Source organism: Hemitrygon akajei, chromosome 6 (assembly GCF_048418815.1).
Source record: "Hemitrygon akajei chromosome 6, sHemAka1.3, whole genome shotgun sequence".
Taxonomy (NCBI): domain Eukaryota; kingdom Metazoa; phylum Chordata; class Chondrichthyes; order Myliobatiformes; family Dasyatidae; genus Hemitrygon; species Hemitrygon akajei.
The window spans coordinates 26,739,354-26,752,868 of record NC_133129.1 but is presented as its reverse complement, the minus strand read 5'-3'; the positions used below and the strand labels follow the sequence as shown (position 1 = coordinate 26,752,868).

General features: G+C 44.0%; 2 protein-coding genes and 1 long non-coding RNA gene across 10 annotated transcripts in view; 1 reads left to right on the top strand and 2 right to left on the bottom strand.

Annotated features, from left to right (window-relative positions):
• The window catches only part of cep44 (centrosomal protein 44), a 106,272-nt gene extending 103,034 nt beyond the window's left edge, over positions 1 to 3,238 (bottom strand). For all 6 annotated transcript variants that reach the window (XR_012099210.1, XM_073048020.1, XM_073048017.1 and 3 more), the window contains exon 1: positions 3,161 to 3,238. The gene's annotated coding sequence lies outside the window, so the exon portion shown is untranslated. The remainder of the gene's footprint in view (positions 1 to 3,160) is intronic.
• Positions 3,239 to 8,299: 5,061 nt separating this feature from the next.
• LOC140728919 (uncharacterized) lies at positions 8,300 to 12,891 on the bottom strand. The gene is made up of 2 exons (XR_012099209.1): positions 12,443 to 12,891; positions 8,300 to 8,568 (listed from the first exon to the last, which is right to left on the bottom strand). It is a non-coding gene; the product is annotated as an uncharacterized lncRNA (long non-coding RNA).
• Positions 12,892 to 12,914: 23 nt separating this feature from the next.
• fbxo8 (F-box protein 8) overlaps positions 12,915 to 13,515 on the top strand; it is a 73,072-nt gene continuing 72,471 nt past the window's right edge. The window contains exon 1 of one of the 3 annotated variants that reach the window (XM_073048013.1): positions 12,915 to 13,093. In XM_073048013.1, coding sequence (XP_072904114.1) covers positions 13,040 to 13,093 — 54 coding nt within the window. In that variant the 5' untranslated portion in view covers positions 12,915 to 13,039. Of the gene's footprint in view, positions 13,191 to 13,515 lie in introns of all 3 variants that reach the window. The other 2 variants (XM_073048012.1, XM_073048014.1) reach the window with 2 other exon arrangements.

The window sequence follows — 13,515 nt, the reverse complement described above, 5'->3', positions numbered from 1 at the left end:
TTAACTGGGGGTTGCTGGGCAGCACAGCTCAAAGTGCTGGAAGGGCCTATTCCATGCTATACATATACAGAGGGATGTCTGGGGTGTCCAAGGAGGTGTGACACCTCTGGTGGCAGGCTTGTCATACTCCGCCCAGGGGCAACTCGTCACCTGCCACCCAGCTCTCATCCATGACTCCAAGTAACTGTTTGTACGCATTAGTGGCCACACCCCAGTACAGCGCTTAGCAGACTAATCCAGCTGAGGGTAGCCAGGAACCACCAACCCAGGTGAGAAAGGGATATACCTACCCCAGAATGCGAAGCCAGTTCCAGCAAACTGGGCGGATGAAATCAACTACAAGATCCAACGGCCAAGAGGGCAGTGCTGCAATGCTTCGTGGAGAGTGAAGGGCATGACAAGGCACAGAAGGCGTCATGGCTATCCACTGCAGCCAAGGAAGTCTCCAATTGTGACAATTTTTAGTACCATTGGACAAAGATTTTTGAGGCCTAGAGTGGAACGGCTTTTTCACTCTAAAACTTCTCACACAGGTTTATGTCATCTTTGGGAAAACAATGGACAACCAACACATGTATATTATAGAGAAAGAGAGCAGGTTTATAGGCTAACTAGCCTACTCCATTCTTGTACTCTCAAAATGCTTAAATATCTAGAGCATTTATCTGTACATCACCGTTTCCCCCCCACCCTCACCTGGATCCCTCTATCACCCACAAGCTCTTGCTGTGCCTCTTCACTCCCTCTTTTTATACTAGCTATCTCAACTGCTTCTTTATTCCTCCAGATGAAGGGTTTTAATCAAAATGTCATCTATCCATTTCCCCCCACAGATGCTGCCTGACCCTTTCCAGCACTCTTTGTCCAGCATCTCTAAAGGAGGCACAAAGTACACTACAGATGCTGTGGTCAAATCAACACGTACAAACAAGCTGGAGGAACTCAGCAGATCGGGCAGCATCCGTTGAAACGAGCAGTCAACGTTTCAGGCCGAGACCCTTCGTCAAGAGGAGCACTTCAATGATCAAGGTGTAAGAAGATGCACACGCAATACTGGTAAATGGGATTCATATGGATGTGTGTGTAGTAATGCTAAGTATGGAGAGTCAGCATAGACAAAACAGTCCAAGCACCTGCCTCAGTTAAGACTATAAACCAGGCAAAACCAAAGGACAAAGGAAGCATGGTTGGAATTCCAAATGGTAAGGGTAAATGGTAGGATGGGAGGAAACAAAAGCAGTTTTTGACTGGGATGACATAGACAACAGAGATAAGTGAGGGAGGCTGTAACTCACACAACAGAACTAAAAAGGAGAATAGCACAAAAAACACGCAGCACTGGAATCACCATGGCACACCAAGTGCTGAGAAATGAGCTTAGTTACGGGAATGGGAATAAGTATGTGATAGTATGGATGTGATGGGCCAAAGAGCCTGTGCATGACTCTGTGAGGTCAAGCACTGGTGAGGAGAGGAACAAAGTTAATGTCACAGGTCAATAAACCCAGCTGAGATAAAGGGTTCCAACATGAACCAGAGATAGTGCTTTGATCGAACAGAGAGTAATTCAGATCACCTCCCAATAGGAAGCTGAAACTAATGCAGACATGATTCACAAGGATGCTACCAGGACTGAAGTGCTTGAGTTGTAAGCAAAGGCTTCAAAGGCTGGGATTTCTTTCCCTAGATGGAAAGAAACTGAGGGGGTGCCCGTGTAAAAACTTATAGAGTCATGACAGACTTTGGTAGGTGAATGGCCGCAGTCTCTTTCCCATGCTAGGGGAGTCTAACACTAAAGGACATAGGGTTTAAGGTGAGGGGAAATGATTAAGGGGAACTGGAGGGGTAAACTTTTCCACACATATGGGAGTGGATATATGGAAAAAGTAAAGATCGATACAAAGACATTATTTGAATGGTCACCAAATTATAGGAAGGCTTTGCAGAGGGTGCAGAAAAGGTTCACCAAAGTGATGCCTGCATTGGAGGGCATGTGCTACAGGGATAGGTTGGACAACTTGAGTTGGTTTGTCAGGAGCATGGTGACTTAAGGGGAGACCTGACAGAAGTACAATACTGTGCAAAAGTCTTAGATATACATACATATATATAGTTAGGGTGCCCAAGACCCTTCCACAGTAATGCATTTGTCAACGTGGAGCGGAGAGCAAGCTTCTAAATCTTTTGAGAGCAAAGGATGTTGGGAATAGCAAGGGCAGAGTGCCATAGGTGGGGTGTGGGGCAGTGGGAGATGAGTGCTGGGGCAGAGGTTGGTGCAGGTGCAGACACATCCAACCCTGAGACACCAGGAAAGGTCATTTGATTCCAAACAATTGGTTTATTGATCATTACTGAATCTCTCCCCGTTGCTTCCCACTCCCTCCCACTCTTGCCAAACCATGATTTCTCTCTCCCTGCCCCTTTCCACTCTCAGTCCACAATAAAGACCCAAATCAGAAGCAGGTTGTCATGTCATGAAATTTGTTTTTTTGTGTGTGGCAGCAGTGCAGTGCAACAGAGTACATAAAATTACTACAGTACTGTGCAAAAATCTCCCTATTTATATATATAAAAAGACTTTTGCACAGTACTGTATGTAACACTGGGAGGCATAGAAAGAGCAACTAGCAACTTTTTCCAAGGTTGGTGATGTCCAATAATAGAGGGCATGCAGTTAACGTGAGAAGTTTTTAAGTTGAGAGGGCAGTTTTTTTTTTAAACATAGTGAGCGGTAGGTGTTGTGCTGGAGGCAAATACGATAGAAACGTTTAAGAAGCTCTTAGCACATGAATACTGTATTCAGAGAAGAGAGGGAACATGGACAATTTCTAGGCAGAAGGAATTAGTTTAGTTAAGTGTTTAATTGCTTGCTTAGTTCATCACAACTTCGTGGGCCGGAGGTGTACAATTCTAAAGACAGGTACGTGGATAGAAAATACGTTATGGTCCAAAGGGACAAGCTCATGGACGATGTAAGCCGAAAGGCTATTTCTCGACGAAGTTGACGCGGGGAATAGGGGACAGATGGAGGGAATTGTGGACAGCCTAAGTGGGCGCAAGTAGAGGATGGGAGAAGACTAGGACGAACATCGGTCCATAACAGGACGATCACTTAAAGACCCTAACCCTCCCTACCCCGCGAAGTGACCTCCTGCCTCACCTCCTGATCCACTGGCACCGTTGAACCGCCTCTCCCGAACTTCTGAATGACGGAGAGTCTCTACGTCGCTTGCGTCGCCGACCGCCTACGGCTGATTAGCGGGTTGGCGTCTCGGAAAGCGCTGATTGGTAGGAGTGGAGTCATGCCCTGCCCTCCGAGCAATTCGATAGGCTGCTTGGATCCAATCCTGTGAGGGAGAATTGGGCGACCCACTCGCGCTGCTGCTTGAATTTGGTTGGTGCTTCCCCGCTCGCGGTCTGGAACTGGAGCTCCTCGCGCCGCTCCTTGAATCTGATTGGCAGGTGGGCTGCCCTCCGACGGTTTGGTCCGGCCATCCCAGATGGGCGCGCGCGTTCTGGCGGCCGGATGTCCGCGGAGCAGTTCGTGTTTCCACGTAGCAGATTCAGCGACCGATTAATTTGCAGTCATACACCCAAAAAACCCACTCAGGATGAATGACTCTGGGTTTGCGTTTTTAATAGTGCACGTATATGTTGCAAACAATTTCCTGAGCGTCTTCCTGTCATTGAACGAATTTGCAACAGCAGAAATGAAAATTGGAATCTTAATCCTTAATTTAAAAGTTGCAGAACTCAGTTGGCAGCATCTATGGAGCAAAATTATCCTTTCAGTAGACCGTAACCCTTCATCGGAGCCTTACATAAGGGTGCAAATGAATAAAACAGTAAATACAACAGGAACACACTGCAACATTGTTGCAAAGATAACAGTGCAAACAGGTCGAGAAAAAAATGCTAAAGATACAATTATGGAAGAGCGGAATTAAGGGTTCGAGAATATGGCAGCCCCACTGGGAAAGAGATGTGCAAATGGTGATTGGTTCAGGAGTTGATAGCAAAAGGCAAGATAGTTTTTCTTAAGTCTTGATGCCTCACCCACCACCCCATGAGCCTTTCCAACACATCATTTTCCGCAACTTCTGCCATCTTCAATAGGACCTTTCCATCAAATACATTTTAACCTACTGCCCACTCTCTATTATTGACAGTGTATGCTCCCTCCGTGATTCCCTTGTCTGTCCCTCACCGCTAAATTCCCACCTGGCACGTACCTCTGCAAGCAACAGGAATGCTGCAATGTCAATTCACCTTCATTCAGGACCCCCCAAACAGACCTTCCAGGTGAGGCAACATTTCACCTGTAAATTTGTTGGCATTGTCTACAGTCTCCAGTGCTCCTGATGCAGCCTCCTGTGCATTGGTGTGACCCGACGTAGATTGGGGGACTGCTTTGTCGATCACTTCCACTCCATCCACAAAAAGCAGGATTTCCTGGTAGCCAAACATTTTAATTTCAATCCCCATTCCCATTCTGACATGACAGTCAATGGTCTTCTCTTCTGCAACATTGAGGACAATATATATCTCTCAAGCTATTTCCAATGGTCATTGCTATTTTAAAGGGCCGCCTGTGAGCCTTTCCATTATGCAATGTTGATTACACATCTAAAAATACTTCATTGATTGTGAAGACATTTGAGAAGCATAGGGTTCTGAAAGTATCAAACTTCTTCTTGGGCCCTTAGCTCCCAGTGGAGCATTGGCCATCAATGACTCCTATCTCCATCCTCCTCTGTTCTGAAGAGGTTTCTTGAAGATGGACCAGGAATGTCCCCATTGTCTAATTTTGACCTCAATGTCTCTCCTCAACTCACTTATCTTCTTGTGCTTGGTTAGCACTGATGATTCTGGAACTGAGGGCGTTCAATGCAGTCATGGCTCTACATGCTTCTGGTGTCAACATGAAGGCTACGCCCTCTGCCAGTGGTGCACATTGTTCTGATGGCTTGAGTAGATTATACTTACCCCGTTCATCAATCGAGTTTCTCCAGATGATGTCCATGAATAGACAGTTTGTACCTTTTGATTCTCCCCTTGAGAATGGTTCTCACATTCCAGATACCCAAGGTAGACATGGACTTTGGTGACAGAAGAGTTTTCAGCTGTGCAGAACACTGGTGATTTGCCCTGCGGTGCATCATATGCTCAATCAATGAGCATCTTCTCACAAAGTCGATTGTATGGTTGAAATTCATCAATGTTTCTGTAATCCATTGTATCCAGTGTACAGGGTACTGGCCTGTACAGCTTCACTAGAGCCCGGTTGGCCAACCTTACCCGTTTCTACCTCTCACAATGGGGAGGTAGTGATGGACTTTGAGAGGTAAGGTATCAAACATACTCATGCCTATATGGTTCAGGTGTGCAAGACTCATAGGGGAAGAAATGTTTGATTACCTTTCTGAATATCCTAAAAGGGATTATTTTTGATGTGCAATTTCTGAATAGATATCTGCCCTATTCCTTCTCTGGCCTACAATGAGGCTGAAAGCAAATCTGAGGAATAGCTCCTCAGTTTCTGTCTCGGCACTGCACAGCCTTGTGGACTTGCTACTTAACTCTACAACTTCAGGTAACTTGGTTTCTCTCTGTACTGTTACGAACCCCATAACTGGGTCACTTACCAGCAAAGATAGAGAGGTCCGTTGAAGTCTGATGATACTATTTTTAACAGTATTTATTAGTAAAAATACACAAAAGTAATAGCAATGCAAATATACAGATAATAGACGTCGTCAATACTAAATCTAAAAGTGCGGGTATAAGAATCAATAAGAAATAAGCTCTATCGTTGTCTAGGGGATAATATATTGTCCGATGGATATATAAAGTTCACTCAGTTCATGCAGGCTGCAGCCTTTGGGGATCGCTGGGTTGCAATGGTTGGAGAGAGAGAGAGTTTTGGGAGAAAAACTTGCCAGCTTTCCTTTTATGATTTCAATCCATCAGGAGTCCCGTTGGTGTGGCCGTTCACTCGTGGCCTCTCCTTTAGCTAAGCCGTTCTTCCGTGATGAGCCCGCCAACCCTGGCAAGGGAGGACGCACACGGGCCCCCACTGGCTGTCGCTATTAAACGCTGTCACGGGATTTCTAGCGTTTCTCCTGGTGCATCTAAAGGGGTTGTTCCCCTTTCCTCTCGGTCTGGCCCTTGAGCTCTTTGCTCTTGCCTTAACTTCTCCATGTCCAAGTCATGTTGCTTCTGTTTCTCCTTCTCCCTTTGGTTCTCAGCTCTTCCCTGCTCCTTTTCAGCTGCTTCCAGCTGTTTTAACTTAATTTCATGTTCCAACCTTAATTTCTCCAACTCTGAGCCGTCCCACTAGCTGGTGCCTTTTCAGGGATATTTTCCAATACCTCAGCCGAAAACACATTCTTCACAACATAGTACTGAGTTATGGCCCCCCGCACCTCCCGCTTTTTCATCAACAACCTCACCTCTGCGAGATTTAGTCCTTTCACAATATTTATCAAGTCTGACTTTGTGGCGGCCTCTAGCGCCTCCAGAGTTGGGTTTTCTATGAATTCATCTACGTCCATCTTTGCTGGTTTCCCGTCTGGTTACCCGCGCAACCAGATCCAAGTTTGGACTTAAAAGCCCGATTTACTGGCCCTCCAATTTGGTATCAAATCTCGAGACGAGGCCCCACGTTGTTACGAACCCCGTAACTAGGTCACTTACCAGCAAAGATAGAGAGGTCCGTTGAAGTCTGATGATACTATTTTTAACAGTATTTATTAGTAAAAATACACAAAAATAATATCAATGCAAATATACAGACAATAGACATCATCAATACTAAATCTAAAAGTGCGGGTATAATAATAATCAATAAGAAATAAGCTCTATCGTTGTCTAGGGGATAATGTATTGTCCGATGGAAATATAAAGTTCACTCAGTTCATGCAGGCTGCAGCCTTTGGGGACCGCTGGGTTGCAATGGTTGGAGAGAGAGAGAGTTTTGGGAGAAAAACTTGCCGATTTTCCTTTTATGATTTCGATCCATCAGGAGTCCCGTTGGTGTGGCCGTTCAGTTGTGGCCTCTTCTTTAGCTAAGCCGTTCTTCTGTGGTGAGCCCGCCAACCCAGGCAAGGGAGGACGCACACGAGCCCCCCACCGGCTGTCGCTAGTAAACGCTGTCACTGGATTTCCAGCGTTTCTCCTGGTGCGTCTGAAGGGGTTGTTCCCCAGACCCTCTTTTATCCTTACTCACAGGGTCTCAGATGTCAATCAGGTTGGGATGATGCAATCCCTCAACCAGCCCACTCTGGTTGTGTCCTGAGGGGTTTCAATGAATAGTACAATACTCAATACACAATTCCGTCTCCAAGAGACAATGGCCGTATCAGTGGCTCTGTTTCGCTGAGGCCAGGACATATTCCAAACCTTGTGTATTCTGGACGTCTCTCTCTCATTTCCTGGGTCCCCGACCCGAATTAATAGCGATCTGGCAATTCTCAGAAAGGAGGGGGCTACTTTGTACCCTTTGGCCCCTCAGAGTTGCTGCACATTCATAACAGTACCAACCATACCTCAAAGATTTTCACAGCTTATTATTGATTATTTTACCCTCTGAGTGAAGAGGACAAGTCCTGTCTGACCTGCTGGACACACCTTGTGCTCTGTATTTCCTAATTCCCATACTCTTTTGGCTGGATTCAGTGCTAAACCCAAAATGTTGACAATTGCTTTCCCTCTCTACAGATGTTGTTCAATCCAGCAAATTGTTGCTCCAGATTTCAACATCTTATGTCTATGTTCTCATTCTTGCTAACAGCTCCCATTTACAAATTGACCAGATAACCTTGCTTACTGTTTATCTCCATGGTCACAAAATGTTCACCCTATTGGAGAGAATAGCCCCCATCCTCCCTGTACATAGGATATCTTATTTTATCTACTCTATTCTTATCTCTTTTAACAGTATACACGTGTACGGTTGAATGACAATGAACTTGAACTCAGTTTTGAGAAGCGTCTTCAACCTGAAATATTTCACTTCTTACAGAAACTCCTTGACCTTCTGAGTATTTCCAACATTTCTGCTTTTATTATTCATTTCTAGCATCTACAGGTCTTAAATTGTATTCCTTTGAAACTTGAATGCTATCTCTTCTTTTGCCTTTACAATCTTATTCACAAAGAACTCTTGAATTGCAGAGCTAAGAGTGCAGTATCTTGACAAAAATTAGTTTATTTTTCTGTTGCTGTAACATGTTCTCTCTATCTCAACACTGATTTCTATTGTCTCACATCAAGCAGTTTTGGAAAGAAAATTCAAAGCTTTATGAGCAGAATCAGGTTTAATATCACTGGCATATGTCATGAAATTTGTTGTTTTGTGGCAATATATAATATTTTAAAAACTAAATTGCAACAAAAAATATACATGGTATCAATGAAAAGAGGGCATGTCCTGCTTGATGTGTGTCCTTATTGACAGCTGTTGCCTTTTTGAGGTATCGCCTTTTGAAGAAGTCCTCTATGTGCCCACGATGGAAGTGGCTGACTTTGCAAATTTCTGCAGCTTTATCCAATCCTGTACAGTGGTCCCTTCATAACAGACAGTGAAGCAACCAGTTAGAATGCTCTCCTCAGTACATCTTAAAGTCTTTGGCAACATACCAAACCTCCTCAAACTCCTGACGAAATATAGCCACTTTTGCACCTTCTTTGTCTTCATATGCTGGGATAGGCTTGCTGATATCTCACTGGGGTATGAGGCCTGCCTGCTACCCTCATTGAGAGAGCAAAAGTGAATGACCTGCCCCAGAATGACACAACAAACCACTTCACCAGAAATGCCTTCCTCCCTGAACACCCCATACAAAATAAAAGAAATAGGTATAAATTATTTGGTTGAAAGATTCAAAGGGAAACGAGGATTTTTTTTTTAACTCAGATGATAATAGGGGACCTGGACGTCACGTCTGAAATGGTTGTAAAGACAGAACTCCCATTTGTTTAACAGTACTTGGTTCTGTATTGTGATCTGTTCAGCAACAGATATAGTATAGTAAAGTGAGGTTAGGCTTATCAGGTCTTTCTCAACCAATGGAGATATGCTTCTACAAGAGGAGGAGAAAGGCGTTCCTTCCTCCACTAGTATGCAGGTCACCCTTGGGCAAGGTGTAGCCCCTGCTCAGCCCTCCGAACAGGGTCACGTGAAGCCATGGGAGCAGCTGGTGGATGGTTGTACGAGTCAGTGTTATGCGACCACTGACGGCAGGTAGACAGTCCATGAAGAGTATCATCGCCTTGTAAAGACACCATCCAGAAGAAGGCAATGGCAAACCACTTCTGTAGAAAGATTTGCCAAGAACAATCATGGTCATGGAAAGACCATGATCACCCACATCATATGACGTGGCAGATAATGAACGACTGAACGGACACAATGGGCCAAAATGCTTCTTTCTCTGTCCGAGTATTGCTATGGTTCTATCCTGTGCAGTTAATACAAAAGCCACATTTAATAGAACAATTAATTGAATGTATAGTGTACCTTTACCAAACATGTAATTTTTGCAAGAGGTTACAGAAGCCAGGCTTGAAAAATAGTGATAAGAGAATATAATTTGAATTTTCATGATGTGAACTTACAGGGAAACATTATTTTAGGAGGACAGTAAGTTTATGACTCAGAAACTTGAAACTCAGATGATGAGTAAGCTTTTCCTATCCCTCTCTTCTTATGATGGTGGTTTCAGAGATGGGCAAGAATGAGGTAATTTGAATGGAAGGAGATAACCATTTTGAAACTGAGGTGACAATGTTTCATGAACACGTGTCATGAAACATACAGTGAAATGTGTCGTTTGCACTAACAACCAGCACACCCTGAGGATGTGCCGGGGGAGGGGGCAGCCTGCAAGTCTCTCCACACATACTAGCATCAACATAATAAGTATGCTCGGCGGAAAAACACAGAACACAGCAAGCAGTTGCACAAAACCATAACAGCAAAAAAAAAACAAGAAATCTGCAGATACTGAAAATCCAAACACAAACAGAATGCTGGAGGAATTCAACCGGTCAGGCAGCATCTATGGAAATGAATAGACAGTCGACGTTTCAGGCCGAGACCCTTCTTCTGGACAGCAAAACAGACCCCTTTATTCTCACTCACTTGAAGTCAGCATACCTGAGCAGATCTTAGCAACGAACTCAAATCTATAAAATGTGGTGAATAAGGGTATAAACAATTTTCTGCTTTGAAATGGTGTCCATGGAAACTTTCATAAACATTTGAGAGGACAGATGAGGCCAAAGTATGCTGACCATCCTCAGTCAAGGCTTTGAGCATAGAAGCAGGGATGCTATGTTACAGTTTTACAAGATGATATGGGGCTGCACTTAAGAGTATTGTGTACAGTATTGGACACCCTGCAATCTATTATTATTCAACTGAAAAGAGTCCAGAAAAGATTTACAATGATGTTGCCAGGATTCAAGGGACTGAGTTATAGGGAGAGGCTGTACAGACTAGGACTTAATTCCCTTGAAGGAAGGAAGCTGAGAGGTGATCTTGTGGAAGTGTATAAAATCATAAGGGCTTGATACAATGAATGCACTCAGTACGTTTTTCCCAGGTTTGGAGAATAAGAACTAGTGGGTATAAGATGAGAGGGAGAAGATTTAATAGGAACTTGAAGGGCAATTTTTCTTACACATAAGATAGTAAGATAGTAGCTGTATGAAATGAACTGCCAGAGGAAGTGCTTGAAGCAGGCACATTAACAAAATCTAAAAGATAATGGATAGGTACATAGGTTTAAAGGTTTAGAGAGATTATCAGCCAAAAGTGAACAAATGGGACTAGCTTGGATAGACATCTTAGTCAGTTTCCGTTCTGTAACTGAAAAACACTGTAGTACTTTCTCAGTGTTAGACAACATGATGCATCCTGGAGTTTTTCTTCAGACATGTTAAAGTAGTTGGCAGTCCAACTTAAAAGTTTATTGAGTTCGGTTCACTTTAAGAAGCTGGTCTGTGTGATTACGTGAAGTACAGTTACATTCTCTGTGTTCAGTGTTTGGATTACAATAAATGAGTTGTTACAGTTTTTCTTAAACTTAGGACACCTCATACTGTTTTATTTGCGAAAAGCTACACCACCACCAACTGGACAAGGCTGGTGTAGAGCTGGAGGAAAAAATCTTTACTACTTCTTTCAAATGAAAGCTAAATTACCCCAAAACCTCCTATATGTATTGAAAGAGGATACTGTGAATTAAATAAGTCACTCTCATAATTTAAAAATTTTAAATGAAAACTATCAACCACCAAAGATTGTAATGAAGTCTACGTTACCTGCCCATCATCTCCCTCTGGTGCTCCTCCTTCCCTTTCTCTCACAGTCTTCTACCCTCTCCTATCAGATTTCCCCTCCTCCAGCCCTTTATCTCTTTCACTCATCAACTTCCCAACTCTTTAGTTCACCCCTCCCATGGTTTCGCCCATCACCCACTACCTTCCACTTCTTCCTCCCATCCCCCACCTTCTTGCTTTGATATCTCATCCCTTTTTCCAATCCAGATGAAGCATCTCGACCCGAAACATCGACTGTTTATTCATTTCAATTGATGCTGCCTGACCTGTTGAGTTCCTCCAGCATTTTGTGTATTTTGCTTTGGACTTCCAGCATCTGCAGATTTTCTCGTGTTTTTGATGTAATTGAACCTTGTATGCTTCACACTGTAATCACTGTTTCATAAAAACCCAGAAAGATGTTTTACAACAGGACATAAGAAACAGTATGCCCAATTCTAAGTCGCATCCTGGACTTGAACACCATTGAAAGTGATAGGACAGCCCGCACTCAAATCACTTGACACCCACCCCCCCCCCCTTCCGGGGCAAACGACTGGCCTTTACGTCATCATCATCATCAGGTGCCTTGCCCAGTTTGAGCTTTGTCTGCCATGGCCCACACACTCCTGTTTTGGGTCAAGAGGATCAATTCATTGATATTCATTTTCAGTTCTCTGGCTGCTGTCTCCATCATCATTTGTCTTTGCCTTCCTCTTGCTTTCTTCCCTTCGATCTTTCCCATAATTACCATATTTTCTAAGTCCTCTTTCCTAATCACATGTCCAATGAAGTCACGTTGCCTTTTCATGACCTCATACATTATTTCTCTTTTTGTGCTTGCTGTTTATGATATCCTCATTAGATATTTGTTTTGTCCATGATATTCTTTGCATCCTCCACAAAAACTGCATTTCTGCTGCTTCAATTCGTTTCCTCACGTTACTAGATATTGTCCAACATTCTGAGCCATGTAACATAACTGGAGAAACATAACATTTCAGTGCTCTGAGGCGGGTTGTCATGCCTAGTTTAGTATTGGTCAGTATACTCTTCATTCTCGTAAAGGTGTCTTTTGCCATCCCTATTCTGCTTTTGATGTCCATGTCACACCTACCATCTGATGTCACCCAGCTTCCGAAGTAGCAAAAGTTCTGTACTTGTTTTATGTCTTCCCCGTTTATTCTCAGCCTCCAGATAGGATTCTCCTTCTTTTTGGATATCACCATACATTCTGTCTTTTTGCAATTAATAGATCTTTGCACTTTCTTCACCAACTACTGTATATCAAGTTTTGTAGTTCTTCCTCCGTACTTGCGATTAACAGTGTCATATCGCAAATCTGAAATTATTGATGAGTTCACCGCCAACTTTGATACCCAAGATGTCTCTTTTTTGTGTAATATTGTTTCACTGTGCACATTAAACAAATCGGGGGAGATTGTCTAACGCCTCTCTTGATTTTCCTGAACTGACTCACTTGCCCATTTATTCTCACAGCGGCAGATTTCTGATGAGGCGGAGGCCTTTACGTCACTTCCACGAATGGCTGACGTCCAGCGCGATTGCGTCACGGCCTTCCGTCGGGCGGCGCTTGTACGCAAGTCGCTGGCATAAAAAGTTAATTGGGGACAGTAGCCGTGAGAGTAACGCAGTGGGTCCCCCCTCCCCCAAATATGGTGACTTTGCCTCGCCCTTTCGTGGCCGCGTTGGGATGGATTTGAATGCGGACGCTGAGCGCCGAGTTGATGCTGTTTTCCGACCTGAGGTACTTCACTCCCATCCCTTGTTGTTTCGGGGCCGAAGTGGAAAGCGGACGAATTGCGGCTCCAACAGGTAGGCGGAGTCGAGGCCAACCTAACCCGGTCAGTGCCATGACGTCGGGCGATTGACCACCCTGGGCAGTCAATCCGAAACCTTAGCCCATGCTAGTCTGCCAATCAGATGTGGGGAAGGCGGGGCCTAGTGGTGCGTTCAGCAAGTTAGGTTGCGTTCACTGGTTGGGGTTGGTGCATAGTTTTGACTCGAAGAGGCAGCTGTGGGTTGTGCGAAAGGTTCTGTTTAGTTTCAAAGGGCACCTATGTTAAAAATTCACCCAGTCAACACAAGAAATCCTGCTCCCCTGCCGTTACAGAAAATGTTTAATTTCTATGCTTTTGAAGTATTGAGAACTATGATATTTCTCCAATT